This window comes from Otolemur garnettii, unplaced genomic scaffold (genome assembly GCF_000181295.1).
Source record: "Otolemur garnettii isolate 467f Iridium unplaced genomic scaffold, OtoGar3 scaffold00008, whole genome shotgun sequence".
NCBI classification, from domain to species: Eukaryota; Metazoa; Chordata; class Mammalia; order Primates; family Galagidae; genus Otolemur; species Otolemur garnettii.
In genome coordinates, this window is record NW_003852403.1 from 37398512 (window position 1) to 37415986 (window position 17475).

General features: G+C 38.3%; 1 protein-coding gene across 3 annotated transcripts in view; it reads right to left on the reverse strand.

Annotated features, from left to right (window-relative positions):
• Positions 1–17475, reverse strand: part of CPEB3 (cytoplasmic polyadenylation element binding protein 3) — a 187718-nt gene that overhangs the window by 85224 nt on the left and 85019 nt on the right. For all 3 annotated transcript variants that reach the window (XM_012801395.2, XM_023509502.1, XM_023509504.1), the window contains 2 exons: positions 8329–8496; positions 4992–5081 (listed from right to left, as the gene is read on the reverse strand). In XM_012801395.2, the coding sequence (XP_012656849.2) occupies positions 4992–5081; positions 8329–8496 (258 nt within the window). The remainder of the gene's footprint in view (positions 1–4991; positions 5082–8328; positions 8497–17475) is intronic.

The window sequence follows — 17475 nt, forward strand, 5'->3', positions numbered from 1 at the left end:
TTTTTTTTTTTTGGTTGCAGGCGTCATTGTTGTTTGGTGGACCCGGGTTGGATTCGAACCCTCCACCTTAGGTGTATGTGGCTGGCGCCTTAGCCCCTTGAGCCACAGGCACCAAGTCCACCTGGCTGTTTTTTTGTTGCAGTTGTCATTGTTTTTTAAGCAGGCTCAGGCCAGATTTGAACCCTCCAGCCCAGGTACATGTGGTCGGTGCCCTAAACACTGAGCTACGGGCACCAGGCTTTGTTTGTTTGAGACAGAGTCTTAAGCTGTCACCCTGGGTAGAGTGCCGTGGCATCATAGTTCACAGCAACCTCCAACTCAGGCTCAAGTGATCCTCTTGCCTCAGTTTTTCTATTTTTAGTAGAGATGGCATCTCACTTTTGCTCAGGCTGGTCTCAAACTCCTGAGCTCAAGCAATCCACCCACTTCAGCCTCCCAGAGTGCTAGGACGACAGGAGTGAGCTACCGCACCTGGCTTCAGAGTCTGTATTCTTGATTGCTGGTTACTCAGCTTGTCTTAGGCCTGGCGATAAGGCTCTCCCTTAATCCAATCTTAATTACTGTCTACCTTAAATATATCTACCTCTAGATTATTCCTGAATGAGAACAGTAAAATGCCATATTTAAAATCTTTGGGCTGTGGGGTCATCTTGTTTAGGCTCAAATCCCAGTTCTACCATTTGATACCTGACCTTCTATAAAATGGAAATAATAACAGTGCCTACTTCACAGAATTAGGAAAATTAAGTGAGATTAAGCATAGAAAATAGTAACTGATTCCCTGGCTCATGACAAACTCTCTGTATACATGAGCTATCCTAATTATTATAATCCCACCCCCTGCATTTTCTGCCTATTCTATTCCTACCTGCCTTTTAAGATCAAGGTTTTACACAGCCCATAGTAACCTGTTCCTCCTCAGGACACCTAGAATATTTTTGTTTACTTGCTTGTATTTGATCTATATTTTGTTGATCTGCGTTTTGATGAAAATAATATCATTCATAATATTTACTATATGTAGGGACTGTTTCAAGCACTCCACATGAATTTACTCATTTTAATCCTAATCACAACCTTATGAAGTAGATACCATTATCATCCCTCTTTTTGCAGATGATGAAACTTAAGGCAGAAAGGGTTAAAGAGCCTACCTACAATTAATAAGTCAGGAAGTCCAGCACATCTAACTCCAGAATACATGCTCTTTACCATTACCTAATGTTTCACATTTGTGATTTATGTCTCTTCTGGGAAATTGCAGTCTTTTCAAAAACAAGAATGGTGTCTTCTCTAAATCCCTCACAAGGCCAAAGAAAGACTCTTCCACAGACTGATGCATGATAAATATTTGATGGGATTGATATTCTCAATGCCAAATTATCATTTGCACTAAGACGTAAGCCCTCTGTATTTATTCTGTTTTCTCCATATTCTTTTTTTTCATTTTCTTTTTTAATAACTATCTTCAAACTATCTGTACCCAAGCTATTATAAACATAATAACAGTTAATTAGTATTCTATATGAATCACAGTATTATGTGGGATTTGGTTCATGACCTAACATTTGGGAGAACTTCTCCTTATAGGACTCACAATTTCAACTTTACTATTCCATAACTAAAACCCATGCGAATGCAATCTCAGGAAACCTCCTGACTTTTTTTTTTTTTTTTTTTGAGACTGAGTCTCACTCTGTCACTGCAGGGTTGAGTACCAGGGCATCAAAGCTCACAGCAACCTTAAACTCCTAGGTTCAAGCCATCCTCTTATTTCAGTCTCTCAAGTAGCTGGGACTATAGGTGCCCACCACAATGCCTGGCTAGTTTTTCTGTTTTTAGTAGAAATGGGGTCTTGCTCTTGCTCAGGCTGGTCTCCAACTTGTGACCTTAAGCAATCCACCCTCCTCAGACTTCCAGAGTGCTAGGATTATAAGCATGAGCCTCCACGCCTGACTTTCCTTATTATTTTAAGTAGAGTTAGAGTTCTTCTCATCATCAAAAACTAAACCAGAAAATACAAAGCAAGACTTTGCTTCAATTTTATCAATATTTATTTGAATATATTTTAAATTGATATTTATATTTGACCTGACTCCATTTTCTCTTCATCCCAAAGACAAACACCATACAAACATCTCATGTTTACTCTGGAATACTAGATTAATTTAGGTGAAAAACAAAAATATTTTTACTTTTATCAATGCTTTTTCTTTTTAAAATTTTTTTTCTTTATTAAATCATGACTTAATGCATTTAGTACCCCATTAATGCATTTATGGGGTACTAAACATTAAGAATCCCTTTTCTTTTATATCACTTTCTCCTACCTCACAAGATCCCACACTTCCTTCTTCTTCAAAGACACTAAAGCCCTTTTCATGCTTTATCCTCCCCATATGATAGTCCTCTGCTGAAAACTTGCTTCCCTACATCCTCTAGCTTGCCCCTCAATTTTTAGTCTGCTTAAATGCCATTTTCTCAGAGAAGCTCTCTTTATGTGCCCAATCTAAAATGATGCCCCCTTTTTAGAGTCTCTTAACAGTGGAAGGTGCACATTTTCCTCTCTACTTACACATGAGCCTGAAATAAAAAGCCAAACAAACCCTACCTAACAGCCAATGTGAAACCTAAACGAAAGTACAATTTCAACAAGAAGGGGCATTACTGAGAAGGCACTGAACAGTTAGAGGTGAACAACTTAGATATTCCCAACATTCTAAGCAATGAAAATGATCTCAAAGTCACTTCAGTATTGGAATATTACCAGATTTCTTTAGGTTTTCCAAAAATAGGACAACCTTCAGACATTTGCTGAGAGCAAAACACAACAGGAACTAACAGTCTAATAATTATTTCTCTTCCCTGACCTCAATCACCAGAAAGGCAATCTGCTCTCTGAGGATGTAAGCCTGAGGACCAGAATCAGGAGATAAGATTCTCTTCTTTGCTTGGCTCTCAGTGGTCCATCTCAATACTTAACCTTGTGAACTACAAAATGAGGGCACCAGTGCTAATGTACTACAGATCTTTATTATACTGTTACACATAGTACATGAGTGGTACCAAAAGACAAGGTGTTTGTATTGCTCAGACTAACCCTAACATTCCTTCTTCAATTCTCAGTAACAAATTTAAGTAAGATGTTATCAAATGTACTGTAATACTGCAATAATAATAACAACACCCTGTGGTGGGTGCCTGTAGGCCCAGCTACTCGGAGGCTGACGCAAGAGAATCGCCTAAGTCCAAGAGCTGGAGGTTGCTGTGAGCTGTGATGCCACAGCACTCTAACAAGGGTGACAAAGTGAGACTCTGTCCCTAAAATAATAATAATAATAATAACTACAACATCCCTGTGCTGTAATAATAAGTTATAGAAACTATGGTGCTCCTTTAATTCAAAAAGAACATAAAAACAAACTCATACAAAAAGTTTAGATAGGAAGAGAAATTTCAAAAAAGAATATTAAAGGTTGGGTGGCGCCTGTGGCTCAGTGGGTTTGGTGCTGGCCCCATATACTGAGGGTGTTGGGTTCGAACACAGCCTGGCCAAACTGCAACAAAAAATAGTTAGGCGTTTTGGTGGGTGCCTGTAATCCTAGCTACTCGGGAGGCTGAGGCAAGAGAATCACCTAAGTACAGGAGTTGGAGGTTGCTATGAACTGTGATGCCACGGCACTTTACCAAGGGCAATAAAGTGAGACTCTGTCTCTTAAAAAAAAAAAAAGACTATTAAAGTTTAACTTCATCTAATATTGTATCAACTATAGGCTAACAGGAATGTTTTGCCTATTCTGATCTTCTAACAAAATAAATACCAACTTTTCCACTTCAATAATTAATCCACTATCCTGCTTAGTAATAATTAATGATTCCACTGGAGCACTTTCACATGTTCCACTGTTTGCATTTTATCCTTTATTATTGTTCCCAAAGCAACTGAAGCCTAATGCTTTCTCAATGAGCGATAGTGCCTGGTTTTGTCTGAGTGCTTATTTCTACTTTCATTTCCACTGTTACCACCTTCCTCTTTGCTGCAGCATCACCTGGACTTGCAGTGGACTTTTGCTTTGGAGGCATGACCATAAGGGTGAACACGGACTCATACAGTCAAATAAAAAAGTTAAGAAAAGTGACACTGTACCTAAGTTACCACACACGTACAAACAATGAGACTAGCCACTAGCACAGTGGTTCTCAGCCTGTGGGTCACAACATACAGGAACTGTATTAAAGAGCAGGGAACCACTTATATCATGTGCATTTGTTTACTTTCATGGAAGAAACTAGGTCCTAAGTTGTTAATTTAATTAACTATAAATTATCCTCAATGGGGAGCTTTGGGAACTGGTTCATAAGTATAGAATACTGTAAGTCAGGTCATCCATAGCCCTAAGACTGCCTGTATTTTCATGCCCTTGTACAGGGTGGCCATAAAGTTCAGGTGCTACTTTAAATTGCACCTGAATTTTATGGCCACCATGTATATAACATCAAAAAAGCCTCCCCCAAATAAGGGAGGCAAGGCCAAGTCACTGAAATTACAGAAGTGGATAAAGGTAATTTCATTCAATGCATTCTTCATCCTCTAGGTCTTCCAAGTCTGAGGTTTTCAATAGCTATAAAATCACAAAGCCATAAAATATAAATACAACTTGACCCTAAATAATGTTTTCCTTTATCGTTGCTGATGTTCTTCAAAACTTAAGTCTATATCTTTTCTCTCAAAATAATAAAAGGTTAACAGAAGGCTCATCCATAAGACTCTGGGAATCTTGCTGTCAATAAAATGGGTGCCATGGAACAATCACTGAGCTCCTGGTGAAAGACTCTTCAAGTACGTAAAGGGATGATGAATGTTAAAATTTTCCTAATTTGGGGGTGGGAGGAAGTCAACAACTATTTCAAGAGTTAACAGGTTGCCTTTTATTGAACTGTCATGCTATCTCTCCAATAGGCAGGCCGTGGAGGCATTTTAAGTGCATTACCTTTAGGAGGAAAATATGACTTGCTTTCAGCTTTGTGAGGCCAGTCTACCACCAGAGGTCCAAACCTGCGAAAGCTGGCAGTGATTTCATCTAGAAAACAAAGAAGAAACCTTAGGAAAAGAGAATAAATACTGTGACCAGAATAGCACAAAACATGTCTTTTTATTTAAAAAAAAAAAAAAAAAGGTTATTTTCTAAAGCATTTTTACAGAAGTCAAACCTACTAAGTGAAATACCATTGCTTGGGTGTATTTCGTTATTCACTTTTAACAATGCAAAGTGTGTTTCTAACTATAATTCATTTTCTTTTACTGCCAATAAACCTGACAAAAATAATTTGGAAAAATCTCATATTAGCTATGGTGACCTGTCAAAGAAAAGATTTTAAAAATAGAAATAGTCTCAGCTTTTAGGAAAAAAGCAAGGTAAAGAAAATATTTAAAATATGATTTCACTTATATGAAATGTCTAAGATTGTTTTAGAAATAGATATGATTCTTTTAGTAAGGAACAGGAGCAATAAGTGATAAGAAAATGTTAAGACCCAATGTGTCTTTCTCTCATACCTATATACTACATGTACTTTATTTAGAAAATGAATCAAAATATATAGGTCAGTAAATGTATCTTCTCTTTTTGACTTAACAGAAGGTTTTAACCTGGTTCCTATTAAGGTTTAGGTTACTAAAACAATAATAATTTTAAAAAAATGTTTAGGTTACTACTCTCTCAGCCATGATTAAAAATTTATCTTGGCTTGGCACCTGTGGCTCAAGTGGCTAAGGCGCCAGCCACATACACCTAAGGTGGTGGGTTCAAATCCAGTCCGGGCCGGCCAAACAACAATAATGGCTGCAACCAAAAAATAGCCAGGCGTTGTGGCGGGCGCCTGTGGTCCCAGCTACTTGGGAGGCTGAGGCAGGAGACTCGCTTGAGCCCAGGAGTTGGAGGTTTCTGTGAGCAGTGAATCCATAGCACACTACCCAGGGGGACAGCTTGAGGCTTTGTCTCAAAAAAAAAAAAAAAAATTATCTTATCTAGACTGTCCTTGAATCTAAAAATAAGTGATTTATTTCAAAGAAAAAAAATCTCATCAACAAATGAGATTAACACAAATATGAAAACAATCTGGAGGAAAATGAGTCTCCAACTATGTACAACTTTAAGGTAGGTTAAGCCTAAAATCAAACTATTTTTTAGAGACTTTTCTTCTGTCATCATGAAAAAAAAGGAAATCATGATAAATTACAGAAATGTCACAGCGAGAATAATGATGGCAAAGTAAGTGTTTTTGGTTGTTTTTTTTTTTTAAGAGTTGGTAGGAAGAGACCGCTTTTACAACAAGATGTCTTGTTATTTTAAATAATGTATCAAGTCTGTTTTAACAGAGTATTTTTTTTTTTTTTGGTAAAGACAGAGTTCCCTTTATTGCCCTTGGTAGAGGGCTGTGACATCACAGCTCACAGCAATCTCCAACTCCTGGACTTAGACGATTCTCTTGCCTCGGCCTCTCAAGTAGCTGGGACTACGGGTGCCTGCCACAACACCCGGCTATTTTTTTGTTGCAGTTTGGCTGCCTGGCCTGGGTTTCTGCCACCCTCAGTATATGGGGCTGGCGCCCTACTCACTGAGCCCTTAACAGTATTTTTATAACAGATCCAAAGCCTATTGAAACTAGAGTTGTTTTTTCCCTTAAGTTACTTTTGTCATAATTTCATTTAATTCATCCCCTCAACAAATACTGATAATCTACTACATGCTAAAATGAATACTTAACTTTTTAATTTTTTTTTCTTTTTCTTTTAGTTCTGGTCCTGAAGCCAGAATATTTATTTATTTAACTTGTTCTGTCAAGACTACTTGCTCTGTCACCCTGGCTGGAGTACTGGGTGAGATAATAGCTCACTGTAGCCTAAATTCCTGGTCTCAAGTGATCTTTCCACTTAAGCCTCCTGATTACTAAGACTACAGGTATACGCCACGATGTTTAGCTAATTTTCAAAATTTATTTTGTAGAGACAAGGTCTTGCTATGTTGCTGCCTAGACTGGTCTTAAACTGGTCCCAAATGATCCTCCCACCTCAGCCTCCCAAAATGCTAGGATTATTGGTACGAGCCACATCACCCAGCATAAAATGAATACTTTCACTGGCTTTCAGCATAAGTGAAAACTCACTTTTTCTGGTAGTTATCTCAGCAATATTATGAAGAAAAATTATAGGCTCGGCACCTGTAGTACAGTAGTTACGGTGCCAGCCACATATACTGGGTTTGAACCCAGCACAGGCCTGCTAAACAACAATGACAACTGTAACAAAAAAAGCCAGGTATTGTAGTAGGTGCCTGTAGTTCCAGCTGCTTGGGAGGCTGAGGCAAGAGAATCACTTAACCCCAAGAGTTTGAGGTTGCTATGAGCTGTGACACCACAGCACTCTATTGAGGGTGACATAGTAAGACTGTCTCAAAAAAAAAAAAAAGAAAAATTATAATTCATCTTTATTCTTTTAAAGGTAAGAGGAAGATTATATTTTTCATTAATAGGTATTTATACTAAAATATAAGATGGAACAGCATGATAGATATGAAAAAAAGTTCTGGAATCAGACTGACTTTAAGTTCTAACTGAGCAAACTATTCTTTCTTTTTTTTTTTTTTTTTTAAGACAATCTCACCTTGTCACCCTCGGTAGAGTGCCGGGGCATCACAGCTCACAGCAACCTCAAACTCTTGGGCTTAGGCGAATCTCTTGCCTCAGCCTCCCAAGTAGCTGGGACTATGGCATCTGCCACAACACCTGGCTATTTTTTTGTTGCAGTTTGGCCAGGGCCGAGTTCGAACCCGCCACTCTTGGTATATGGGCCCAGTGCTCTACCCACTGAGCCAGAGGCACTGTCCCATTCTGAGCATATTTTTTCTCTCTGATAAAATCTATACTTATCACTTTCTTTATCTATAAAACAGAGATGGCAGGATATAACTTCTAAGATAGCTATAAAGATTAAATGAATTAATGCAATATGAAGTGCTTATTAGCACAATAACAAACATACAGTCAGAATTTCTTAAGTATTAGCTCTCATTATTTTATAATTTACCTCCAAATTATTAACTAGGAAATGAGAAGCTATTAGGAGACTACTATGCCTATTTTGTGTCAGGCATAGATGAACGATAGACATGAACTGTGCAATCTATTACTTGCTCATTTATGAAATATCCTCACCACCTTTACACTAAGATAGAAATATCGTAAAGCTGACTTGGAGAGGAGTGGCAGGGTTAGACCACACAAAACAACAAACTTAGCCTTTGTAAAATCATTAATAACGCATAGTACCTTCATCAATATCAGGAGGAAGACCTCCAACAAACACCTTTCTAGAGTAGCGTTCCACTCGTTCCCCATTCTGACAGCGAGTAGGAGAACTTAAGCCAGATGACAAGGCCTGATCACTGTGGCCGTCGTCCAGGAAGGCATCTTCAAAGGGAAACAGAGAAGATCGACCTGAAACAAATGTGGGAGTTTCGACAATTAAAATGACTTTCCTGTATAATAAATACTTGATTAGAAGCCCAAAGTGCAGAGAAAAACATACAAAAATAGGTATGAGCTATAGCTGTGGCTTTTCCAATAGAAGCAGTAACTGAGATTACCGGGTCTAGACAAGTTATATACATAATTTTTGTGTAAGGATATGTACAGCACTGAGATGATTAGATCAGTATCTAAGAAAAAAGCATCAAAATTATAGCTGTTTTGGGTGGTGCCTGTGGCTCAAAGGAGTAGGGCGCTGGCGCCATATATCGGAGGTGGCGAGTTCAAACCCAGCCCCAGCCAAAAACTGCAAAAAAAAAAAAAAAATTGTAGCTGTTTTCCTTGCTAAAAAAATCACTACATTTTATTCATACAGTCCCTATCACAGCTGTTAGAAGTATATTTAGCAGTTATTTTCCCTTCCTTCAATCATTTCTTAAAAATAAATGGAAAAAGTAATCTCTGTTCACAGATTTTTATCTGTTCTTTATGGTAATCTCCAAGATTCAGTTCTGAAGATTGATCCTGACAGCTAAGGGAATATTAAACTGATGACAGAGGCTGATAACTTCTCTTCTGATAGCAGAGAAAGATCATCGAATTTACCTTTTCATCCCCAACTATTTTAATTCAGAAATAAACGTGTAACAATAAAGGGCAAGAGTATAACCACCTGGATGACCTTCTTCTAGAGAAGTTTTGCAAAAATGGAAAAACAAACACCACCTGTACTTAATATTAAATTGGAACTATTTGATCAAAACTTACATGCACACACGGAAGTAAAATTCAATGGAAATCAAGAAGGTGGGGGCAGGTAGGGTAAATTCACACCCAACTGGTGCAATGTTCATGTTCTATATGAAGGGCACACATAACTTTGACTGAAAATGTACAAAAGCAAGTATGTAACCAAAATGTGTGCACCTCTGTGATATTCTGAAAATTTTTTCAAAGGGGCAAGAGTAATTAAATTAAAAATACATTAAAATGTGGGACTTATAAATGTAGATGTGATTATAATATCTTACCCCTACTAATCTAGGCTATATTTTATATCACTCAGAAACTTAGGAAATGAAAAAAAAATTCATTGTTAAATTCTGTAGTGATATAAAGTTTGTAAAGTTCCCTACCAACTCCATATGACTGTAAGAATGATCCCAAGAGTCACAGTCTGTTAATAAACATAACAAAATAATGCCATTTATTTACAAAATAAAACCTAAAATTAAAATCAAATTTATTTCCTGTTTGAGTTGGTGAGTTCCGGGTAAAACTTTCCACTAGGTTCTACTCTAAACATTAACCATCTTGAACACTTTTAACTTTTGAAAAAAGAAAAAGTCCCCTTCTAAAATGAATTTGTATATGTGGTACTCTTTATAAAAAAGAGAAGAGGCTCGGCGCCTATAGCTCAACCGGCTAAGGCGCCAGCCACGTACACCTAAGGTGGCGGGTTCGAATCCCCAGCCCGGACCCGCCAAACAACAATGATGGCTGCAACCAAAAAATAGCCGGGCGTTGTGGCGGGCGCCTGTGGTCCCAGCTACTTGGGAGGCGGAGGCAGGAGACTCGCTTGAGCCCAGGAGTTGGAGGTTGCTGTGAGCTGTAATGCCATGGCACTCTGCCCAGGGGGACAGCTTGAGGCTCTGTCTCAAAAAAAAAAAAAAAAAAAAAAAAAAAAAGAGAAGAACAGTGTCTTCCTAATCTAGTCTATCCTGTCTGTATTTCCCTAAAACCTAGGTTCTGTGTCGTAACAGCCTACTCCCTAAAACCAAATGTAAATAGACTTAGAAAAATAATGAGCATTTCTTTTAAAAAAAAATAGTTACTAATACATGTATAACTGTTTATATGAGGAACCCAGATGGCATAACAAAGGCACTGTTTTGATCTTGGGAGTTTATACATAAAAGGACCAAAGAATGTTTTTTCTCCAGCTATTCCCAGCTGAGCTACAAAGAAATAGAACAAAATTTGTCACCTTATGCCACATATCTTTTTTAGCCTGGCAGGAAGTAAATTCTTATTCTGATGTTTGTTTTGATCATTAGGGGTAAGCAACCATAGGCAAAAAGAGCTGCCCAAGGACATCCAGAGGTGTTCTTCTACAGCTGACTTTTGCGAAGTCCACACTCAACGAATTACATATGGGTAAATCAGCATTTCCCACAGAATGTTCCTATCCCCACCTCTTCAACACGCATAACATTAGACCCTCAGAAAACAAAAGCTGCGAGTAGGGAAATGAAATAATTTGGGAAATACTGCATACTTTATGCCCTTCTCAGAGATTTCAATTGACATTAGAAAATAAAAGGCAAGAAAATTTTGGAGTGAAGAAACATTAACTTACTCCAGCACTACCAGATGTTAAAGGAACACTTTCTATATAAAAGTCAATGGAAAACATTTGAAAAACCATTTATGTGTATTTCAGGAACATGTAACAAACAAGATACTTCCTGCCAAAACAATTACACATAGTCTGGTGGAGGAGATAGGCAAATACACAAATAATTATAAAACAGAAAGGTAAATACAAAAAATACTTTACTAAGTGACATCAGAGCACAACTTACTGCCCTCCAGGAGATAAGAGTGGGGTGGGCTGGCGACCTTAGAATGATTTAACAAGAGGGCAATTTTAAGCAGAATCTCGTGGGAGTGGGAGTTTCTGAGGTAAAGAATAAGAATCACACAGAAAGTACACTCAAAACAACTTTGGATCTTTCCCTCCAAACCTGCTCCTTCTCTAGCATTCCCTAAAAATCTCAACAAAAATGACTGTTAGATTTAATCCAGAAATCTAGGACTTATCATTGACATTTGTTTTTCTCTTACATTCCACGTCAAATCCATCTCTTACCAAATCCTGCCAATTCAAGCTCCAAATTAAATCTTTGTTCAATTCCCTCCATCTCCAGCCCTAACACCCTGGTCCCGACCACCATCATTTCTCCCCTGGACTAACAGTGTAATGAGTATATACAATAGTCCATTTAGTCTACTAACTTCTACCTTGCATCCCACAATGCTTTCTCCAAAAAATAGCCAAAGTCACATTTTCAACCTTAATCTGAATGTGTAACCACTCTCTTCATCTCATCTTTCCAAGCCCCTCACTGACCTCCTATTGCTTCCTGGATAAAGCACAAAACAATTTACTGTGAACTGCAGGCTTCTGGACATTTCTTCTGCTTCTCCCTCATGCTCACTAACATCTACCATCACAGCAGCTGCCTCTCTCTCACGCTTACTAACCTCCAATCACACAAACTTCTTTTGTATTTCCTGATTATTCCTCCTCCTTGTGACAGGCTCTACAGACAGGGCATTTCCTCTATTAATTCTTCAGGTCTCAGCTGAAAAATCTTTTCTTCAGGAAGAACTTTCCTAAGCCTTTAGATTAGGTTAGGTTCCCTCTTCTACCCATGCATAGCAACATGCACTCCTTCCTAACACTTTCTCCAATTACCATTACACCATTTGTGTGGGGTTTTACCAGCTATCTCTTTCTTCAACCCATTAAATTTAAGCTCCATTAGAATAGAGACCAACTTAATCTTGTTCACCACTGTATCTTCCTCCCCTAATTAGGTCACTCCAAAAACCATTAAATGTGAGGCAGCATCCAGGGGAGAAAACAGTATGTGTGTAGCCATGCTGTTGTGAATATATGCTGGAGCACGATACGCAGATGTGTGATCTGAGGATTTATTCTTAAACACAACACACAGGTGTGAGAATGACAAGAGATGTGACCATGTCCTAGAATATTGAGATCTCTCCTACTGCTTTTATATACTCAAGCATCATTTTCTATACTAACATTACAAAAGCAACAGAAAATCTTCCCATGTTTCAAATTTAAGATTTCATTCTAATACTGAATTTTTTTTTAACTACACTCACTCCATAGAGACTATGAAACACCCATCTAATCCATCTCCTGTCCTGTAAGATACCTCTGACCATGTTATTCTTCTGCCCCAAATTCTACAAGAATTTCTATTACCTTCACCAGCAATTTAAGCTCAGGGAGAGTCAAGATGGGGTGAGTGTCTGAAGAATCTGTGACCATTCAGATGAGAGATGAGGAAGTTTTGAACCAGAGCAGTGAAGGAGGAGAAACAGCACATGTTCAAGACATTCTGGAACAAAAGAACTTTCTTTCTGCATAGCTTTCTTAGAGTATTTTGGCAAAGAAAATAAAAACAAGAATTGTAAAAATTTAGACAGTTTTATAAATTGGTTATGAGTAGTTAAGAAATTTCCCAAGGTTTTAAAACCAAGCCTGTTTTATTTCTAGTACTTAGAGTACTATAGACTTTAGCAATAAAGTTACCCTTGGACATGAAACTGCTAAGAATTAATGAATAAATGATATTTATCTAACTGTGAGTAATACCCAAGAATATAAGTCTCATAGCCTAATCCCCAAATCTACTAATCTGAATCTGTAGAGACCAGGTTTGAAAAGCTGCACTTTTCATAAATCTCTCCATTGCTTTCTACACTCCAGTTTAAGAACAACTGAAATGCATCTTATTTGCCTGCAGCAGGCACACTGACAAAGATATTTTGTGATAAGTGTGTGGATCCTTGAAGTTAAGCACAGTATATCCTGATTGTAAAATCTACAATCTAATCAATCTTACTAATAACATGATTGCTTGAAGTGCCAGAGGAATAAAAAGTTAACCTGCAGGAAGCATTTGAAAGACAGAACTGTGGAGTAAGAACCTGTTAACTCAGTGCAGACCAAACGGCTATAGGAAAACTTTTTTATAACAGGTAGGATTACTCTTCTGTGGGACAGAATACTCCATCAGTTGTCACCATAACCTGAAACCACCTATTTCTTTCTGTTTTAACTATAAATTCCTGAATTACTATTCTGTTAATGAATTTTGCACTCTGCCATTGCAAAAGGATAACCCTGGAACTAACAGACAAATAATCAGCCCCTGAAATTCCATTTTTCTTTTTTTTTTTTTTTTTAACAGAGACAGAGTCTCACATTATCACCCTCGGTGGAGTGCTATAGCATCACACAGCTCACAGCAATCTCCAATTCCTGGGCTTAGGCGATTCTCTTGCCTCAGACTCCCGAGTAGCTGGACTACAGGTGCCTGCCACAGTGCCCGGCTATATTTTTATTGTGGTTTGGTCAGGGCCAGGTTTGAACCCATCACCGTTGGTATATGGGGCCGGTGCCCTCCCACTGAGCAACAAGTACTACCCATGAAATTCTAATTCCATGATAAATTAAAACATTGGCATTCCGATTTGTCCAGTAATCCCTTGTGAGAAAGGTAATCATGCATTCATTTGGTTGGCATAAATCTATCCCCAAGACAAATCATGCCTGTGAACAATGGCAAAATTCTAGTACCTGGACATGTATTACTTTAAGAGTTTGCTCCTAAATTGTGCCCCATGAGAAGTTTTCCTTTACTTACTAACATCTCTCTGGTAGATTTCTTTTCCTTAAGGAAAACATTTCCAAGACCAAAATGTTTTAAGTAAGCCACTTTACTTACCAAAAATCATATCTTGGGTACAGAAAATATAATTTTGTCTTAGAACCTCATAATACTTCCACATTAAATATTTATAGTCAATATTTCAATGGAAGCAGAAGAAAGCCTTCTCAAATGCTGCTAATTGGTCATCTGACTTTCCACCAATGGTCTGGTTCTCTAGTTTCAATCACTATCCAAAATATAGGTATTGGTCAATAATTGGACAAATAATCTCTGAATATGAAGATGACATAAAACGAGAGTCTTAGGGGCGGGCGGCGCCTGTGGCTCAGTGGGTAGGGCACCAGCCCCATATCCCAAGGGTGGTGGGTTCAAGCCCAGCCCAGCCCTGGCCAACAACAACAACAATAACAACAAAAAATAGGTGGACGACTGTGGTCCCAGCTACTCCGGAGGCTGAGGCAGGAGAATCGCCTAAGCCCAGGAGTTGGAGGTTGCTGTGAGCCATGTAATGCCACAGCACTCTACTGAGGGTGATAAAATGAGACTCTGTCTCTACCAAAAAAAAAAAAAGGAAACACTAAAGCCTTACAATAAAAGTGCCAAATAGGAGACTTACAAAGCATTACTAATTAAGCAAGGAAAGTTTATCCAAGATAATTCCTTCTTGAGAGGCTCCCTTTCCTACACCAAATGATGGAAAAACAAAAGACCACTGGGTAAGCTGCGCTGTCAAAAGCTATTCAGACCTCACCTCTGAGCTCCCACCAGAGCCTCTGTCAGCTGCTCTGGGGCATCTCTGGCCCCACTTTCATCCTAAAGTGGACCCTTCATTTTAGTCTTGCAAGTGGCTCAGCAATCAGTCAGTTTAGGGGTTTAAGAAAAATGAATTATGAGGCATGACTCCCTCAAAAAAAAAAAAAAAAAAAACTCTCCAGACAGGTATTTCACTTATCTGTGTCTCATTTGTATGAGAGATTTGAACTAGATAAAAGGCTTTCAGATCTCTGGGGACAACAGAATCCATTCTGTTACACAGAAATCTTACATAACAAAGCTAGATATCGCTTCATATTAACATGTAGTATATCTTAGGTACCACAGGGTTAATGTGTTTACAAGTGAACTCTTGATACCTACTCTATACCTGTCTTAACGACCATCATCCCTTGCCTAGACTACTGACATCATCTGCCACTTCCCACTCCACTCATTCCAAAGTGCTCTTTTAAAAACATAAATCCAATCACTTGACCCTACTTTGAAGCTTCAAGATTTCCTCTTATATTTGGAGCAAGTTCAAAATCCTTACCACAAGCTCAAGTCTGGCAAGATCAGATTTTCTTTCCTTCCTCCAAACTTAGTATAGTCTTCTCCTCACCTACCAAACTTCACTCATTCTGGGATCCATTTATTATATTTCCTCAAAGTAAGCCCTTTCCTGCTTCAAGCCTTTTGAAAAACATATAACAATTTTATTGAAATATTATCATTCATGTATCATACAGTTTACACATTTAATCCATTAGCAGTCACTCTCCATTTTCCCCTAACTTCTCTGCCCTAGGCAACCATTAATCTCCCTTCTGTCTCAACAGATTTGCCTACTCTGAACATTTTATACGAATGGTATCATATAATATGTAACTTTCGTGACTGGTTTCTTTTACTTAGACTAAGTAATGTTTTCACAGTTTATCTCCGTTACAGCATGCAACAGTAAGTACTATCACTTAAGCACATAGCTCCTTCCACCTTCTCCTTTCAAAATAGCTACCTTATGATGTCTGAAATCTCCTTTAAAATATTCCAGGGGGAGAAATAAGCCAAAAAACAATAAAATAAAATAAAATAAATAAAATAAAATATTCCAGGGGGAAGAATAGGAGGACATATATGAAACAGATTGGCAAAAATGCTGATAATCATAGAAACTGAGTAATAGGTATATAGAATTTATTAAACTATATGTGTATTTGAAATTTTCCTTAATTAAAAAAAAGTTTTGTTTTGTTTTTGAGACACAGTCTCACTCCATTCCCTGGATAGAGTCCTGTGACATCAGTCTAGTTCACAGTAACCTCAAACTCCTGGATTCAACCAATCCTCCTGCCTCAGCCTCCCAACTAGCTGGGACTAGAGGCACCTGTCAAAACACTCAGCTAATTTTTCTTTTTTTAGTAGAGGCAGGGTCTTACTCTTACTCAGGCTGGTCTAAAATACTGAGCTCAAGGAATCCTCTTGACTCAGCCTCCCAGCGTGTTAGGATTGCAGGCACCGGCCACCACACCTGACCAAGAAAAATGTTCTAAAGATTTAAAACTCTATCTTTTGAGTTTCAGTTTAAATGTCACTTTCTTTTTTCTTTTTTTGAGACAGAGTCTTACTATGTCATCCTTAGTAGAGTGCTGTAGCGTCACAGCTCACAGCAACCTTCAACTCTTGGGCTTAAGCAATTCTCTTGCCTCAGCCTCCCAAGTAGCTGGGACTAAAGGAGCCCACAATGCCTGGCTATTTTTTTGTTGCAGTTGTCATTATTGTTTAGCAGGCCCAGGCTAGGTTCAAAGCCACCAGCCCTGGTGTATGTGGCTGGAGTGCCCTAACCACTGAACTACAGACACTGAGCCTAAATATCTATACCTTACAGGGAGTCCCCTACCTTAGAGGGACCTCCCTACCTTAGAGGGAGTCCCCTATTCCTTACTGCCTAGTATTTATGACAACTTCTAAGTTTATTTATTGTTTTGCTTCCAATTAGCATGAACACCAAGCAAGGGCAGAGATGATATCTGGAGTCCAACACAGTGTAGGCATGCAAACGCTTAATGAAATTTGCATGAAAGGCCCAGAACCCTTCCTTCATTCTTTCTTTTGGTCCCAACTTCCCACAAGTGATCTTATTCACCTCACTATCTTCTGTGCTCAAATTTTCCTATTACTATAAGCAATAACATTTTCAGATATTATAATCATGAACACTAAGAAAATTCTTCAACTCATGTTCACATTTTATTCTAGAATTATACATGCCTTTACATAAGCAAGCACATATAACTGGGTTTGACTTAACAAGATAACGTGTTTGTACCACGGTCTCACTGCAGTAGTTGATCTCACTTCCCTACTAAAGAGGGGACACCTCTGCACACAAGTTTGTTTTATGTGATTTTGGAACTCTTTAAAAAAATTAAGTCATCCATTACTATCAATAAATGCTTATGGACTAAATATATGTATAAGTACATTTATGATAGTCACTCAATCATTCTTTTTATTTGTGTTGTTTAGAAAGATCTTTTATATTCTCCTTGCTCCTCTATAGCTAGGAAAATTTGTTAAACATCAAGATACCAGTATAGGCTCAGCACCTGTGGCTCAAGCGGCTAAGGCGCCAGCCACATACACCTAAGGTGGCGGGTTCGAATCCCCAGCCCGGGCCCGCCAAACAACAATGATG